The 14,311-nt window shown below is 46.6% G+C and overlaps 1 protein-coding gene across 14 annotated transcripts in view; it reads right to left on the bottom strand.

Moving 5' to 3' along the window:
• The window catches only part of LOC106746305 (rap guanine nucleotide exchange factor 2-like), a 127,570-nt gene that overhangs the window by 18,297 nt on the left and 94,962 nt on the right, over positions 1-14,311 (bottom strand). For 12 of the 14 annotated variants that reach the window (XM_014622779.1, XM_014622782.1, XM_014622778.1 and 9 more), the window contains one exon: positions 1,160-1,261. In XM_014622779.1, the coding sequence (XP_014478265.1) occupies positions 1,160-1,261 (102 nt within the window). Of the gene's footprint in view, positions 1-1,159; positions 1,262-5,561; positions 6,249-8,134; positions 8,404-14,311 lie in introns of those variants that run through there. The other 2 variants (XM_014622787.1, XM_014622785.1) reach the window with 2 other exon arrangements.

Genomic DNA, 14,311 nt, shown 5'->3' with positions numbered 1-14,311 from the left:
AACGCTCGATTGACGACGATGACGACGACAACAGTGCGTAATGTCATAAGAACATTGTAAAACAGGCTCGGGACCGGTCGGGAAAGAACGCGCCTGGTGCTCCCGCGATTAATATTCATCAGCCTTGGCGATTAGTTAATCGCCATGCGGAATAATGAAGCGACGTGACGTAAATTGACGCCGATAAACGACACCTGAATTGATCTTAAAGGGGCCTTTTGTGGAGAGCCACTGTCGGGACACGGTGATCGTGTGAAATGCGCTTAAGGAGTCGACGGACGGTCGATCGTCGCGGCGGAGTGAGAGACGGAAGAACCAGACGAGAGGGATACAGACACACCGAGAGAGATAGAGAGAGGGAGAGAAGAGAGAGAGAGAGAGAGAGAGAGTAGACAGGCAGATGGAGATAGAGGCGTAGGAAAGAGAGAGAGAGAGAAAGAGGGAGCCATCATCGCTGGTCCGCTCAAAGCATCCAGCAACGGATAGTAACCGCTCAAAGGCCACTGGCCGACCCGGCGGATGATTTATACGATCCGTTATGTCGTGGCCGTGTCTCACTTTTCCTTTTGTCCCGCGCCGCGCACACTTTCCAAATTGCTTCTCCCATTCAGCTTCTCTCTCGCCCGGCCGGAACCGGCAATCGCGTGCTCCGTTTGCGCACGCGATCGCACACGCCGGAGTTTAAGCGGAATTTCGATTATCGGGACGATTCGCGGGTCGGCCGCAGCGTTTACGTGTGCGTTTACACACGGAAAGACACACGTCGGGCGGATTGATACCGTTCGCGACTCGATACGTCATCCGACGACACGACACCGGTATTGATTTTGATGGGAAGATAATTGTGTCGGGCTCGAAGGAAAGGAGATAAAATACGTGTCACGGCGGGGTAAACGTACCGGAAGTAAAGAGAGGTAAAGGGAAAGACGATCGCGCTTACGGCACCGTCTCTCGGGTGACGCGGTCTGTCTTCTACGAACTTTCATCGCGGCGGAAAATTATCACGGAATTATCGCAACGATTATTCGCGGATCATTGAAAGCGCGCCTATCCGAGATGTACGGAGGAAGCGCCGTCGAAGCGCTCGTCCCGCAGGTCGCTTGTACTCGGACGCTATGCGCTGTTTGCTCAGGTGAGCGAGAAAAAGAGATATATTCACCGTGTCATCGAAGACCAGGTTGACCTGACGGTGGTCGGTTATGGGATGGGGGTGCGGTGGCCGATGCATCCTTCCTCCGCCATGCACTTCCGGGTAGTCGATCTGCGAAAGACACGTTGTTACAGTTTATAATAGGCTGATAAGTGAACTATAAATATATATTATATACGGCGCATGTGTAACTTATCGATCTCGCTCTCAGAGGAAGCGATCGCGCGCGCGTTGTTTATAATAAAACGTCCCAACGATCGTCGGGTAATGATGCCGATGTCAATTTGCTGGGAGCGCGACGCGATACCGTCGGAGGTCTCGCGCCCAACCGACTCGTCCCACATAACCGGAGCAGATAACTCTCGACGAGGTCTCTCTCGATCTGCAGACTTTATCAATCTCTTTCGTATATTTCCGAAAAGAGAAAATTGCAATAAGCCTTCTCGCGATCCCTCAGAATCTTCAGTATCGAGTATTCGGCTGACAGAAGGACAATTAAAAATCTCGTCAAATGGTAAGTTAGAAATGAAACTAGCTTTGTTCGTGTTAAAATTGATTAAAGCACGATGTCTGGTTATCTTTGTCGTCGAATTTAATTCGTGGAAACTTCCGCCTTCTCAGTCGCAAAATTCAGAATCTATTAATATTTTCTTACGAATGGCTGTGTGTGTGTGTGTGTGTGTGTGTGCACTGTAAGTTAATCGGGATGAAGCGGGAACGGAGACGATATTCTAGAAGGGATAGACGTCTTCCTGTATACACTGTCTATCTGTTTCATTGTATATCTGTGTCCCTGTACATCTGGCAGTGGCAGCACAGCCGCGCTAGGAAACCCCCATCGGACAATCCGTAGATTACAGCTAGTACTCCATGCATCATTCGGAATAATGACAGAATCCGATGTGGCTGGGCGATACTCCAGGTTGACTATTACTTATAATTTGGAGCACTGTGTACTCGCGCTAATAAACGTATACACGGGCCGAAGCTTAAACAGCTGGACGAAGTATCACGCTCATGATTTACACAGGGAGAATAAGTCCCGCGCAATGAGGCGCCTGTTATCACACCCTACGGACGCTCGTTGCACTGATAATGTAATCTGGCACGGCGCCACCTGCGGATGCTCTGAATGCACTCTGCAGCTGCGTTACTTTTCCACTTTGTGTGTAGCGCGGCCCGAAACAATTACGACACCTTAAGTATCCCCTTAATGTTCAAAAACAAAAGAGATGCGACAATTAAATTACTTCCTCCGTCCCAAGTTCAACATGAATTCACCGAGGCTACGCGAGATAATGAGAAATGAATAGACGAGATGATTACATTCTCTTTGAATGTAGAACGGGCATTCTTTTTCCTAATTTATGATATTCTCGAGGGATTTTTAATATATCGTCATTTCTTAGCACATCGCGCTAATATTTTCGTTTAATAACATGAAATGTCTATATTTCTAATATTTTTCACTCTTTGCTGTTTATTTATCTGATGATTGTCAGCTGCAACGTAATTTCATGGTTTTTTTTGCATATGTTTGCTTTTGTATCGAAGTTTCCTTTGAGAAAGGAATTATTTTTAATTGCCACTCGAAAATCGTTCCAAACTTCAACAACGTAAAAATGCATCTTTATGATAATACTTCATTTTAATTTGAGAACACGATATTCAGTCAAGGGTAAAAAATAAGTACACTTGTTCAACTTGAAGCATTCAACTCGGTTAATTGCGAGGTTGCGATCGATGTTATAAACTGACGGTAAATTACACAGTATCGGATCGTCCGAAATTTTACAAGATGTGGATATGCATGAAAAATAGCATGCGGCGATGAGACGCAGAGCAGATGGTATCCGTGATAAATTTAAAAGCAAGATTAAGTGCACGATGTAGAGCCAATTTTGCTAACAGCGCTCGCGATGCAACAAGTTGAATTCCATTAGAACGTATTTACTACGGTATATGTGTGTGTGTGTGTTACTTACAATGTGAAAGTGAAATGAGGGTAACTTTTAACGCGAAGCAATTTTGATTCGAAATTAAATTTTGCAGCGATTGTTATCGTTTATCGATACATTATCGGAAAGAACAAAATTCCAGAGAAATAACAGTCTTCCTAATTAATAATAAGCTTCGCGAATTTTTTTCTACGTTATTTTTTATTTATTTTTTTTTTTTTTTATAAAACTCGTTGCTTCAGGCTTTTAATTATCGCAGTCGTCTTTGCACCAATGTCAGCTGCGTCAATATTTCGTCCTTCGCGTCGCGACTGTTTCTCGTTTTATGCTGACAGGCCAGCGACGCATTCGTCGCCGAACGGCAACGAAAAAGGAACAGAGATGAGAGAGAAAGAGAGAGAGAGAGACAATGAGACGAGTGCGCTTCAGGCCGGAACTCGTAGGCCGGACTTCCGGTAGATACGCTGGTTATACGTGCCATTCACGGGACCGCTCCCTCGTGATTCAATTGTCACGATGAATGTTTGACCAATTTCGGGATGAAAGTTCAGTTCCCATCGGCGACCGATCGATGGATCGATCGATCGCGAAACAACGGCGACGCTCTGATTTTGCGGGTGTATTTCGCACGTATGTCGGCACAAAGAGCAGCGCGACGTATTGTCGGTTGTATCGTGCGATAAATAACAAAGGCATTACTCACGAGTTCTTTTTGTTCAAGTAATCAGATAACGATAAAACCCGCGACATTTACGTGCAGTTAGAAAAATCAAGGTCGCCCGGACATTCGATTCTTCAAATATCAACGTCGAATAATGATGACTGAATTCGTGGGAAGTTTATTTCTCTCGAGGGGAGGAATCCGTGATACGAGCAAACATTATCCCACGGCAATGAAGAATATCATTACGCAACGGAAGAATGTTACATCGACGGCTGTACAGCCGGGTACAATACGTTACGATTAGCTCCTCACCTCCGCACTTTAAACCCGATTAAAACACACGCGATACTAACGCGCGATACCAACGATGGGAAGCGGAACGCAATCGTGACGCAAGGCATAAACAGGCGATGCAGAATGCGTTTTCCTGACGTAACGATTGAATTGTAAACAATTACGTTTGCGTTGCGTTGATACGCCAACAACGAATCATTCGCGTAAATGCTTCACGGCGCTTCATTTAATTACACCACATCCGAGGCCGCATTCGGTCCAATAAATCGATCGCATTATGTCGGATTTTGTATGGCCCATTTTTCTCTTTCGTACTAATCGCATCTCGCACGTGTAATAAATTAACGGTAATTAAAGAAAGAAATGAGTCACGTTCCGTTCTGAAAAGACGATCGGTAGTTGCTATTTTGCGCGCCAATGACGGCACTATAGTATTACGAAAGATTTCGTTCTTCCTGCAGCTGAATTAACATATCTTATCGTGTCCTCCGGTATTTCCAAGGAAATGGAATTATCGCTCCTTCGCAAATACACCGCGTACAATATAAAGCGTGATATATTAACAATAACAAAAAAAAAGAGAGCCATCTTGAAGAGAGGCATGATCGATGGTTACTTTTTTTTGTGCGCTAACGATACGTATAACACAATAATAATATCACGAAAGGTTTCATTCTTCCTGCAGCTGAATTAATGTATATCTTATCATATCGCCTACGGTGTTTCCAATGAAGCGGAATTATCGCTCCTTCGTAAATAAATCGTATGATACGAGGCGTACAAGGAGAAAATGAACGAGCGTAAAAATCATCGGCGCGTTTCGGACAGAGGGGCCAGGTAAAAACTCGGTGACAGGAAATGGAAATTCGGCGACAAGAAGTGATATCTTTCTCATCGCTCGACTGAGAACATTCATGTGAACATTTTCAGCCGCGTTAAAAGCTCGGTCGAGACAAATGAGAGCAATTGATCGGGTAGAAACCCCCTACAGGGATATTTCTGTTACAATGGAGTTTTCGTTCCGGTCCTCGGAAGGCCAGCGGAAAATTCAATGACAAACGACGGAATTGTCTTTCCCGTGCGATTAGAACGGAGCGCGCGCGAAGTGGAAATAATATTTTGAAACGCCAACGACGGCGATGTCCATTCTGCGCGAGCGGTTAACCGCGATCGCAAACGGAAAATAATACTCTCAATTATACGCTCTCGTCGTTCTCCCGCATTGTGTGCGCTCAATCTCTGCGTGGGACTTTCAACCCGCGCGTGGGCGGGTCACGTCCACGTGTGCGCACACACGCGTGTAACGCGCGAGTCGGACGAGATAGAACGATCGCGCGGAGATTTAAACGAGGTCCCCGCCGGGCTGGGAGGAATTCCGGAGAGGACACGCCGAAGGCGCCGAAAATCGGCGCGTCGCGAAAAGATTCAACTATAATGTGAAATATAGGAATTGAATTGTCGCTGAATTATAGTTTAAAAAACCGTCTTTCGTTACCTCGGACGACACGATGGACAGAGTTCTGGGTGTACCGGGCCAGCTTCTGGATAACGAGCGTCCTTTTCGTTTTCTCACGACGACCCGAGGTCGTCCGGTTCTGCTGGTGTGTTTCAACATCGTGTACGACGACGGACGATCTAGCCGAGATTACAAAATACTCCCCGATCGTACACCACTTGCACGTGGTCTCCTCTCTTCATCGCCATCACCATGCGAAACGACCGGGAGACGTCATCGTCGTCGTCTCACCTTATATTACCGATATATCACGTGACAACCGTATTTATAACCTTGCGCGATATTTATTTATTTTCGTCGGACGACACCTCGCTCTTCGTCTCCTTCTTCTTCTTCTTCTTCACGTTCGCGGCTCACCGTCGATCAGATCACTTCGTGAAGCTCGCACAAAAACCGTGAACAAGAGCGTCGCGCTGTAAACACCAGAAACGAGGTACAACCTCGCGTGAACGCACAGCCGAGAACGAGGGATCGTCACGAGGATACGCGCGCCTAATCACGGCGATTCTATCGGCACACGAGCGCGAAAGCAACTTCTAATCTCGAGGTCGACATCAACGACGACGGAGTGTCGTTTTCCGCGGAAACGTTAACATAAGCCTCGTATGCCCGACGCGCGTTCTAGCTCCGACATATGTGTGTTCTTACGCACGTCGTGGAGAACTGAATCACGATGATTCTTGAAGAGGGCCAAAGACCGAGCGCTCGGTCACGTGACCGAGCACTCAGGAACGTACAGAGAGCCTTATCGTGTGTCGCGACGAATATTTGTCCTATCGAAAGCGGAAACGGAGAAATGCATCTGATACGATAATTGGTGCAAAGAGAAATGCAGCATTTGAGACTGCAAGCGCGTACGACGATAAATAAGTCAGTTGCGGATTTGAAATGTCTCGCGAACGAAAGCCAAGATAAAACGCGGATTAAGAACGAAAAGGGCTCTCCTTGCGTGTCGTGATATTTTTGAATTTCAGAAGGTTCACTCGGAAAAATTTGCGTCAAATGTGGCATGAACGTTTCAACGAAGAAAAACGAGGCACTGCTCACAGCGATTTGGGAAATTTGGATTTCACTTGAAAAGAGTCTCTGTGTTAACAATGAATTCCCTCGAAAAAGCCCGTGATCATTTTCTAAGCCTTGCAAATCGCACATCTGTTGCTTTTGATTTTTTTCAAGAGCTTATCATTAGCTGCACCTTGGTATCCTTAACTTCTACAAGAATTTGCCGCCGAAAGGAGAACACGACAAAGTTATCTTTCGAATTTCTTTTCAACCGACGAGACGAAAATCACTTACGAAAACCTCGAGGCACCACGAAAGACATTCGCAGTCATAACAATATTTCTTAATGACCATTAATGTCACACGTTACAAATCGTCGTGTCCTTTTCCGACGAATATTCGCATACCGCTCGATTACATTTATTCATTTACCGATCCGAAGTTTGCGAAAAATCCGCACGTCTGCGAGTTCCAAGATGCATGTCGTGTATGCGACAAAAAAAAAGATCCTTACGCTAAACGTAAGCCGGATAGAATATAAATGGTGGGCGCGGATTCAGAAAGAACGCGTTGATGAACGTCAGGGGGCGCATAAAACGTCCCTCTCGGAGTTGTTGTGCCACGAGGAGAGTCGCACGACGGCTACATACGGATGTACGAGCTAAAAATTTCTCCGTGGGACCTCCGCGAGCGAGTCGCGTATTCATATGCGCGCGGCTGTCTACTTTATTTTCGGTTCTTCCTGCGCTCCCGCGACACCATTGGCGTCACGGCCGTAGTCCTAAAAACCGAGCGTGCAGGCGAGAGATCCCTGAAAACGCCGGCAGAATCCGGTAACGGTAAAAAGAACGACGTCGTTTCTATGGCGAAAGGCGAAAATAGCACCGCTGCATTCCGGCCGAAAGCGAGAAAGAAAAGTGTGTGCGCGTGTCACGCACAGTGCGAGAAGTGACGGGAAAGGCGAAAGGTGCGGAAAACGCATTTCCCGGCGAACGAGGGAATTTCGAAACACGCAAATTTCCCGAGGTTACCGCGAACCGGAAGAATAAGGAGATTTGACAAATATATCTCCCAACGGAGAAAGAGAGAAAATGAAATCGCCAAGAGTGCAATTTGTAACCGTGATATTGCGCGAAAAGATTGGTAAATATTTACCGAGGAATTCGCAAGGTGCATAAAATCCAGGTGCGAAAAGCAAAATACAGGAGAAATCGCTGCCGCCGTTGCGATAGATAACGAGAGGGGGGAGAAGATAAGGTGCGAATATTCAGGCGTGTCAGACGACGGATTCGCGACGCGATATCAAACGATCGCAATTTCAGTTGTAATTACGTAAGCTGGACGATTGCCATGTCGAAACTACGTTATCGCTCGCGTCGTACTCTCGGCGACCCTGTTCAATTAACGCTCTCGCCCTCGCCTTCAGAGAATATACGTGTGCCCGGGTAAAAGACGAAGTTGTCGGTCGCGCTACGCAAAATCCCAGGTAATCTGATAGAACGACAAATTTCAAGGACTCCCTCAGAGATTCCGAAAAAAGTCACTCGTACCGAGAGGTCCTGCCGAGAGACACTTCGCCGACACGCGACACCGTTTTCTCACAGATCCTCCCACGCAATCGTCGCTTCGCTTTTTTTTCACACCACTCACGGTTGCAATTTTCGCAAAAAGGCCTCTGGTTCGCACTTGGCCGATTAATTGAGCCACGTCACTCGCTCAATTAATCATCACAGTATACTCGACGATTAATCACACACCGGAACTGGGATCCTCCCAGAGATGTGTTCGAATATACGAAGGCTCTTTCGACAGGCGAGCGTTGGCCGACCACGCCGATCGAGGCACGAAAAGCGACTGGAGCCGTGCGCTCGTCCGGCGTACGCCACGATAAGCACGCTATCTTCGCCGCGGATGTTCATTTTTTTCTCGTACGCACGAACACTTAATCATGGGGCTGCAGTCGCCGCGTACGGGAGACAGTTCTATCTTGCGTACGCGGGGAACGTACATGCCAACCCGTTCCCGAGGGCAGCTCGTCTGCGGCATATTTTATGCACCCCGCTCAAGATGAACCGGTCGTGTCATTAATTTGCCAACGTTTGCTCACTTGTCGCAATATCTCGTACGCTATGATACACAAGCCGTCCAAGGTTCAGCGCGTTTGCTTTCATCGACGAATTCCTCAGCGGGCGCACAGCGCAGTAGACATTTCCTCGACGAAGATGCGGCGCATATTATATTCAGCGAAAACATAAGGGACATTGCAAATTATGTCTACAGAAATCATATTACATCATATTATATAGATTGAATTACACATATATCGTGCGATATTAGACTGTATTATATTGTATTTTTGCACTTGTACTGAATTAAAACATAGATAAAGGTAAAACTGGTTGGATCACAGCGGAATTTTCCTTTTTATTCACCTGCCACCTTTTTGTCCCTTATATTTTCCTGATACCAAAGTGCGAAGATCGAGAAAGTGAGAAACAAGATTTCTGAATTTTTCCAATTCCCGCCGGAAATTTATGCCACTTTCGTGCTTATTATATTCTCCTAATACGAATTCGCAAAATTGGGGAAGACTTTGAGTTGAAGAATTGAGAACTTTGCGTCTCAGTTTCTCGACTTTCGCATTTATATATTAAATTGGCACTTAATTCTGGCTTCGTTTTCATTTTGATAGTTTGTGCTGAAGATGTTTAACAAAAGTCGCGTCGTCTTCTTTCTTTTTCTCCGTTGAGAGGAGCATTTTTTTTATTTCCTCATTTTCCGGATCGCAGTAGCCTCGGGAAATTCGCATCGTCGCTCGGCAAGCGACAGGATCTAAGATTCTCGCATATTCTCACGATATCGCGAAAACACAACTTATCCTTAAACTTGAACGAAAAAGACGTCAAGTATATCAATAACGAGACACGCGGTATAAATCGATCTTCTGTCCCCGGGCGGCCGGGGATTACACCGATCCGGAAATATCGGAGCGTCAAGCGATACATTTCGCTATTTATACACGATGGCTAATATAAATGTTACCGTTATCGCGCCTTATCGCAATGATTAAAGCCATCCTCGCGAGAGCGTGTGAGTAGTCCGAGTGTGTAAATACCGAAACACCGCGGATCTCGCGCGCGATTCTACGTATATTCGCACACAGATACTCGGGGCGCGTGTCCGGCCGCGCGGCATGAATGAAAAGTCCAACGTGTGAAACGCGAACGCGCGCGCACACGCGCTCACTCACGCACTCACGCACGTCACGCGCGCGCGTCAGGATAATCGATACAGCCGATGCATCGGTCGTATCGTATGTCGCACCTTCGCCCACTCGCGTCATAGAATTACGTGGAGCAATCGCGATAACGTGTGGGTAACGCACGAACGCGCTACGTGCACGCGCACTCGCAGCCTAATCGTAACCCATAATCGGTCGAGCGTACCGAGCCTAGCATTGGCCGTGCCTCGTCAATACGCCTCGGAGCGTAGGTAGGTAGGTAGGCACAGCGACAGGTTGCAGGTGTATCTAGCGGCGCGGCTCGGAAAAAAGATCTGGGTCGGTCGGCTGCGTCATGCCTTTCCGACGGTGTGCTTTCATCGCTCTTCGAGATATCGCTTGCCGAACGATATAACTCGCGTCGAGATGAACACGCGTAGCAGCATGCGAATCAAGATAGACGCTGGCGTTTCAATTTCGTGAGCGCGCCAGCGTGACTCGAGGAAGGAGGAGCGCGAAGAAAGGTATTTTGATTTTGAGAACGCGCAACGCCCGGACCTCGGGAGAATATCCAGGGAAAACTCGGTGTACATATCGTCGAATTCGAATTTTTCCATCCGGTGATATGCTCGTGGTATTTTCTCTCTCTCTCTCTCTCTCTCTCCCCCTTCTCTCCGTCTTTCCGGCTTTGAGAAAACATGATTATCGGTTTGCAAAGACAGACATCACTTAGGTATATTAAATACCTTTTTCGGCAATACTTTTTTAATCTCTCTTCTTTTAAATATCGGATATTATTTTTATCTGTTTACCAGGATATCCAAAAAAAGAAAAACACGTCATAGTTTGCTACGTTGAATTTACTTTTGACGCATTCTTTTAAAATTTAAATTTTAAATCCCGTTCTAGAATAAACATTTTTCTTTTTTCGTCAATATTTTCGCTAACAAAATTAACGTCCGATTGATTTTCCAATCGGTACGTGTAGGAAAAAAATTGTTCAAACCACTCGAACGTTCGTAAATAAATACGTCCATAAATACGAACAGCTTTCGATATGATCAAATAAAACGAACGTATTCTCGTTAGTGACCGGAAAGGTACTATGCGCTTTGTTGCAGGAGCTTTCCAGAAGCACACCGCGTCGAACTAATTCCAGCGTTTCCGTCAAATTATTCGCCGAACGTCTGAGAATAATGCGAATGGTATCTGCGACGTGCCACATGTGTACCGTGAACTCTGTCGAATCGCGCCAGTGAAATTGCGAAACGTGCGTGCGAGATAACGAGGAAATATAATGCCACCGCGTCCGTGCGATTTAAATTAAGGAAATTAAAGATGCGTTTCAATAATGAAAAGAGATAGCGCACTTCCTGCGCCGGAAACGTGCCGACTTGGTACGTGAGTTTAAAAAGGGCCGCGGAATACGATACTCGCGCGGTCGGCTCGCCGTGAATGAGTTCAAGGCGAACCGACTGTCCCGATTGATAAGGCTTCATCGATAAAAAGATAGCTGACGTGTGTCGATCAAACGTCAAAATGAGTACGCGAAATTAAATTAAACGATAACAAATATAATAATAGTACGATCAGAGAGAAATATTTGTAATTGACAAAAAATCGCAGAAAGAAATAAAGTGCAGAGAGAGGGAGAGAGAAAAAATGTCGGTATTCATTTTTCATCAAAAAAGACAATTGTTTGAGCGATATTTATGTATGCATTGTGCAAAACCGTTCCGCGAGAATGATTAAAAAGAATGGGATCCACAACGTACTGAAAGCTCATCAAATACGGTATTCTATGCAATTAAGAGCTCACGCGGCAAAAATGCGTCTCGTTCAGGGGAGACGCGCGCATTCGTCCGGTGGAATTTACGAGGAGAAAAAAGAGAGGGGGGGGGGAGGGAGAGAGAGAGGAAAATTATACTCGTCCCTCTCATAGCGGATCTCGCGCATAAGCGGGGGACACGTTTGTCTGAGCGAGGATTTATTTTCGGAGCGGATCTGCCGGTCTCTTCTTCCGCTCGCTTTTTCCGTTTTTTCCGTTCTGACGAAAGCGACGCGCCGCGAGTTCGCATTTATCCATCCGAGAAATCCCGCGTTTCCATCCGTCCGCTTGCGTCGTGATTCACGGAATTGTTAACCATAACCGGACCGAAACCATGCTCGCGATACAGTTAATAAGCTTCCTTTGTAGTCGTACGTGCCATTATGTCAACCGAAGGAGAGAGAGAGGCGATCCGAAATAGGTTGGCGTTAACAGGCGCCGTCGCTTTGTCACCCTACTTGGTATTTTCTGCCGCCCTCGCAATTTCACGAGGTATAAATTGTCAAGCGGCCTGGGTCTCCCTCAGCAATGTAGTTTATAATCGAGTTACGGATACTACAGTTTGCGTGGAAAGCGCACGCGATTTTAGCGCACGACGGATCGATATTAATTAATGCACTTATTGCGAAATTCAAGATATTGAAATTACCAACTGTGCAGCAACGAATAAGTATTTCCACACAATTGCGATGATAATTTTATAATTATCATTGTGATAATTATAAATATAATTGAAATGATGAAAAATAAGTACGATTGCTATAATTCGAGTAATACATCGTACATGGAACAATGCGACCGAATATGTCGGAAGGGAGACTGCGGTAAATAACCAATATAGACCAGCACGTGTATCCAAAGTATTTCAACTATGCTATAATAAACTGTCACGTATCGCGGAGTATCTCACGATAAATGTTAGAATAAGCCCGATATATCAAGGGCCGCCCCGTTGGGTATACAGCGGAGTGTGTCAAAAGGCGAAAGGGCACGACCGGAGCTCGAGCTGTACGCTAAAGTATGCCGGAGTGTACCCAACAAGTCGTATCGTATTCGAAACTCCAGATCTCACAACAAACGAACGTCCTTCTCTCGCTCCACTTAACGCTTTATCGGAACAGTTGCGATAGCTTAGTTTAGGTATCTCTCAAACTCCCTTAGTGTTTCTTTTCTCCTTTCTCCCAGGCGATCGAAATCTACGCGCACGTAAATTAAAGAGCTAGATAGCACGCTTTCAAACAGCGGAAAATTGTGGCGCGCCCGGGTTGCGTTAGAATATGTGTTAAAATTCGTGTCCTCGCGATTAATGAGATTTATGTTCCTATATAAATTCGAACGTTAACATAACTCTGTCTATTACATACTTAACCCTTTGTGATTCCAGCTTTGTTATTCAATAGCCCCCGAACGCGAGGAACGGGTTAGTCGCTGCGCGTCAACACGGACGGCGCGCGCCGTACAAAAACGCGAGCGACGTCCCGGACAAGGAGCAACTAAAAAGACTTCCTCCCGCCCCCTCCAGATAAAACTGAAATCTGAGTAATACCGTGACGAGTCACGGTCCCGATTTTACTCGAACTTCCTGTACGCAGAGATCCTCGTAAATGAATCCTTGTCCGCAGACGCTTACGCACGTGGCGGATGTGACGTTCGCGCCGCGGTTCTTACGTAAACGCGCGTGTATTTACGCCGAAGAATATTCCCTCGTAGCTCGTGGACTGGTCATTGAACGAAATAACGAAGAAAGAGAGAGAACGCGCGCGCATTTTCTTTCGCGACAAACCGCGATATCGGGGACAAGCCGCCACCCCCGCGAAGAGTCGCGTCGCGGATCGGAAAGGCGAGTCCGGAGAGACTCGCTCGCATCTGGGTCGACGCGAGAAATAATCGTGGGACACAGATCGCAATTTGTATAATTGCATAATTGAGTGCACCAAGCGTGCGCGGAACGCACAAGCACGGAAATTGTAGCGGCGCTGCAGCAATCGCGCGTCATTATTTTTTCTATAACTCCGACCGCGCTTTTGTGTCGGTGCGTTTTCCTCCCCCCCCCCTCTCTCTCTCTCACTCTTTCTCTCTCCTTTTTTTCATTTTTTCTCACTTCCTCTTCCCTTCGCGAAGATACCTCTTTCCAGCAACCCGTAGTTGTCCGCGAAGAGTTGAACCCGCGGTATAGTCGCGGCTGGAAAAGCGCGCGCACCGATCGGAAAACTGAATATAAACGTCCGCGTGGTGGATTATTTGCGACGTTATTACGGCCGTAACTTGTTGGTCTCTCCGACGACCGAGCGAAGTTTCCTACTTGTTCGTTCAGAATACGACGGCCGTAATGATCGATTCGCCTCCGGTTATCGGTTTCCCCCGTGGAAATTGGTCTCGCTGATGCTTGCGCACTTTTCCGCATAAGCAGGAAGTTTCCCCTTTGAGAGATAACTTTCCATCCGCATGACGGACGATACCGGAAATTCCGTCGACCCCCTCCGCGATTCCCAATCGACGGTTTATTTCCTCGGTATAGAATACAACGGACAATGAAAATTGCCGATGTCACGGTTGGCGGGGTCTCGTCTCGATTATCGTTCCCGATAACGAAAATTACGGCGCGTAGTTTCTACAGACAAACCGTAAACCTGCGAGTCTTACAACTGTCGCATGAACGATAAGACACTTCCTTAAGTA

This window comes from Dinoponera quadriceps, unplaced genomic scaffold, assembly GCF_001313825.1.
Source record: "Dinoponera quadriceps isolate SergipeBrazil2010 unplaced genomic scaffold, ASM131382v1 scaffold566, whole genome shotgun sequence".
Lineage (NCBI taxonomy): Eukaryota > Metazoa > Arthropoda > Insecta > Hymenoptera > Formicidae > Dinoponera > Dinoponera quadriceps.
The sequence above is the reverse complement of the archived record's forward strand: the minus strand, read 5'-3'. Positions and strand labels throughout refer to the sequence as shown.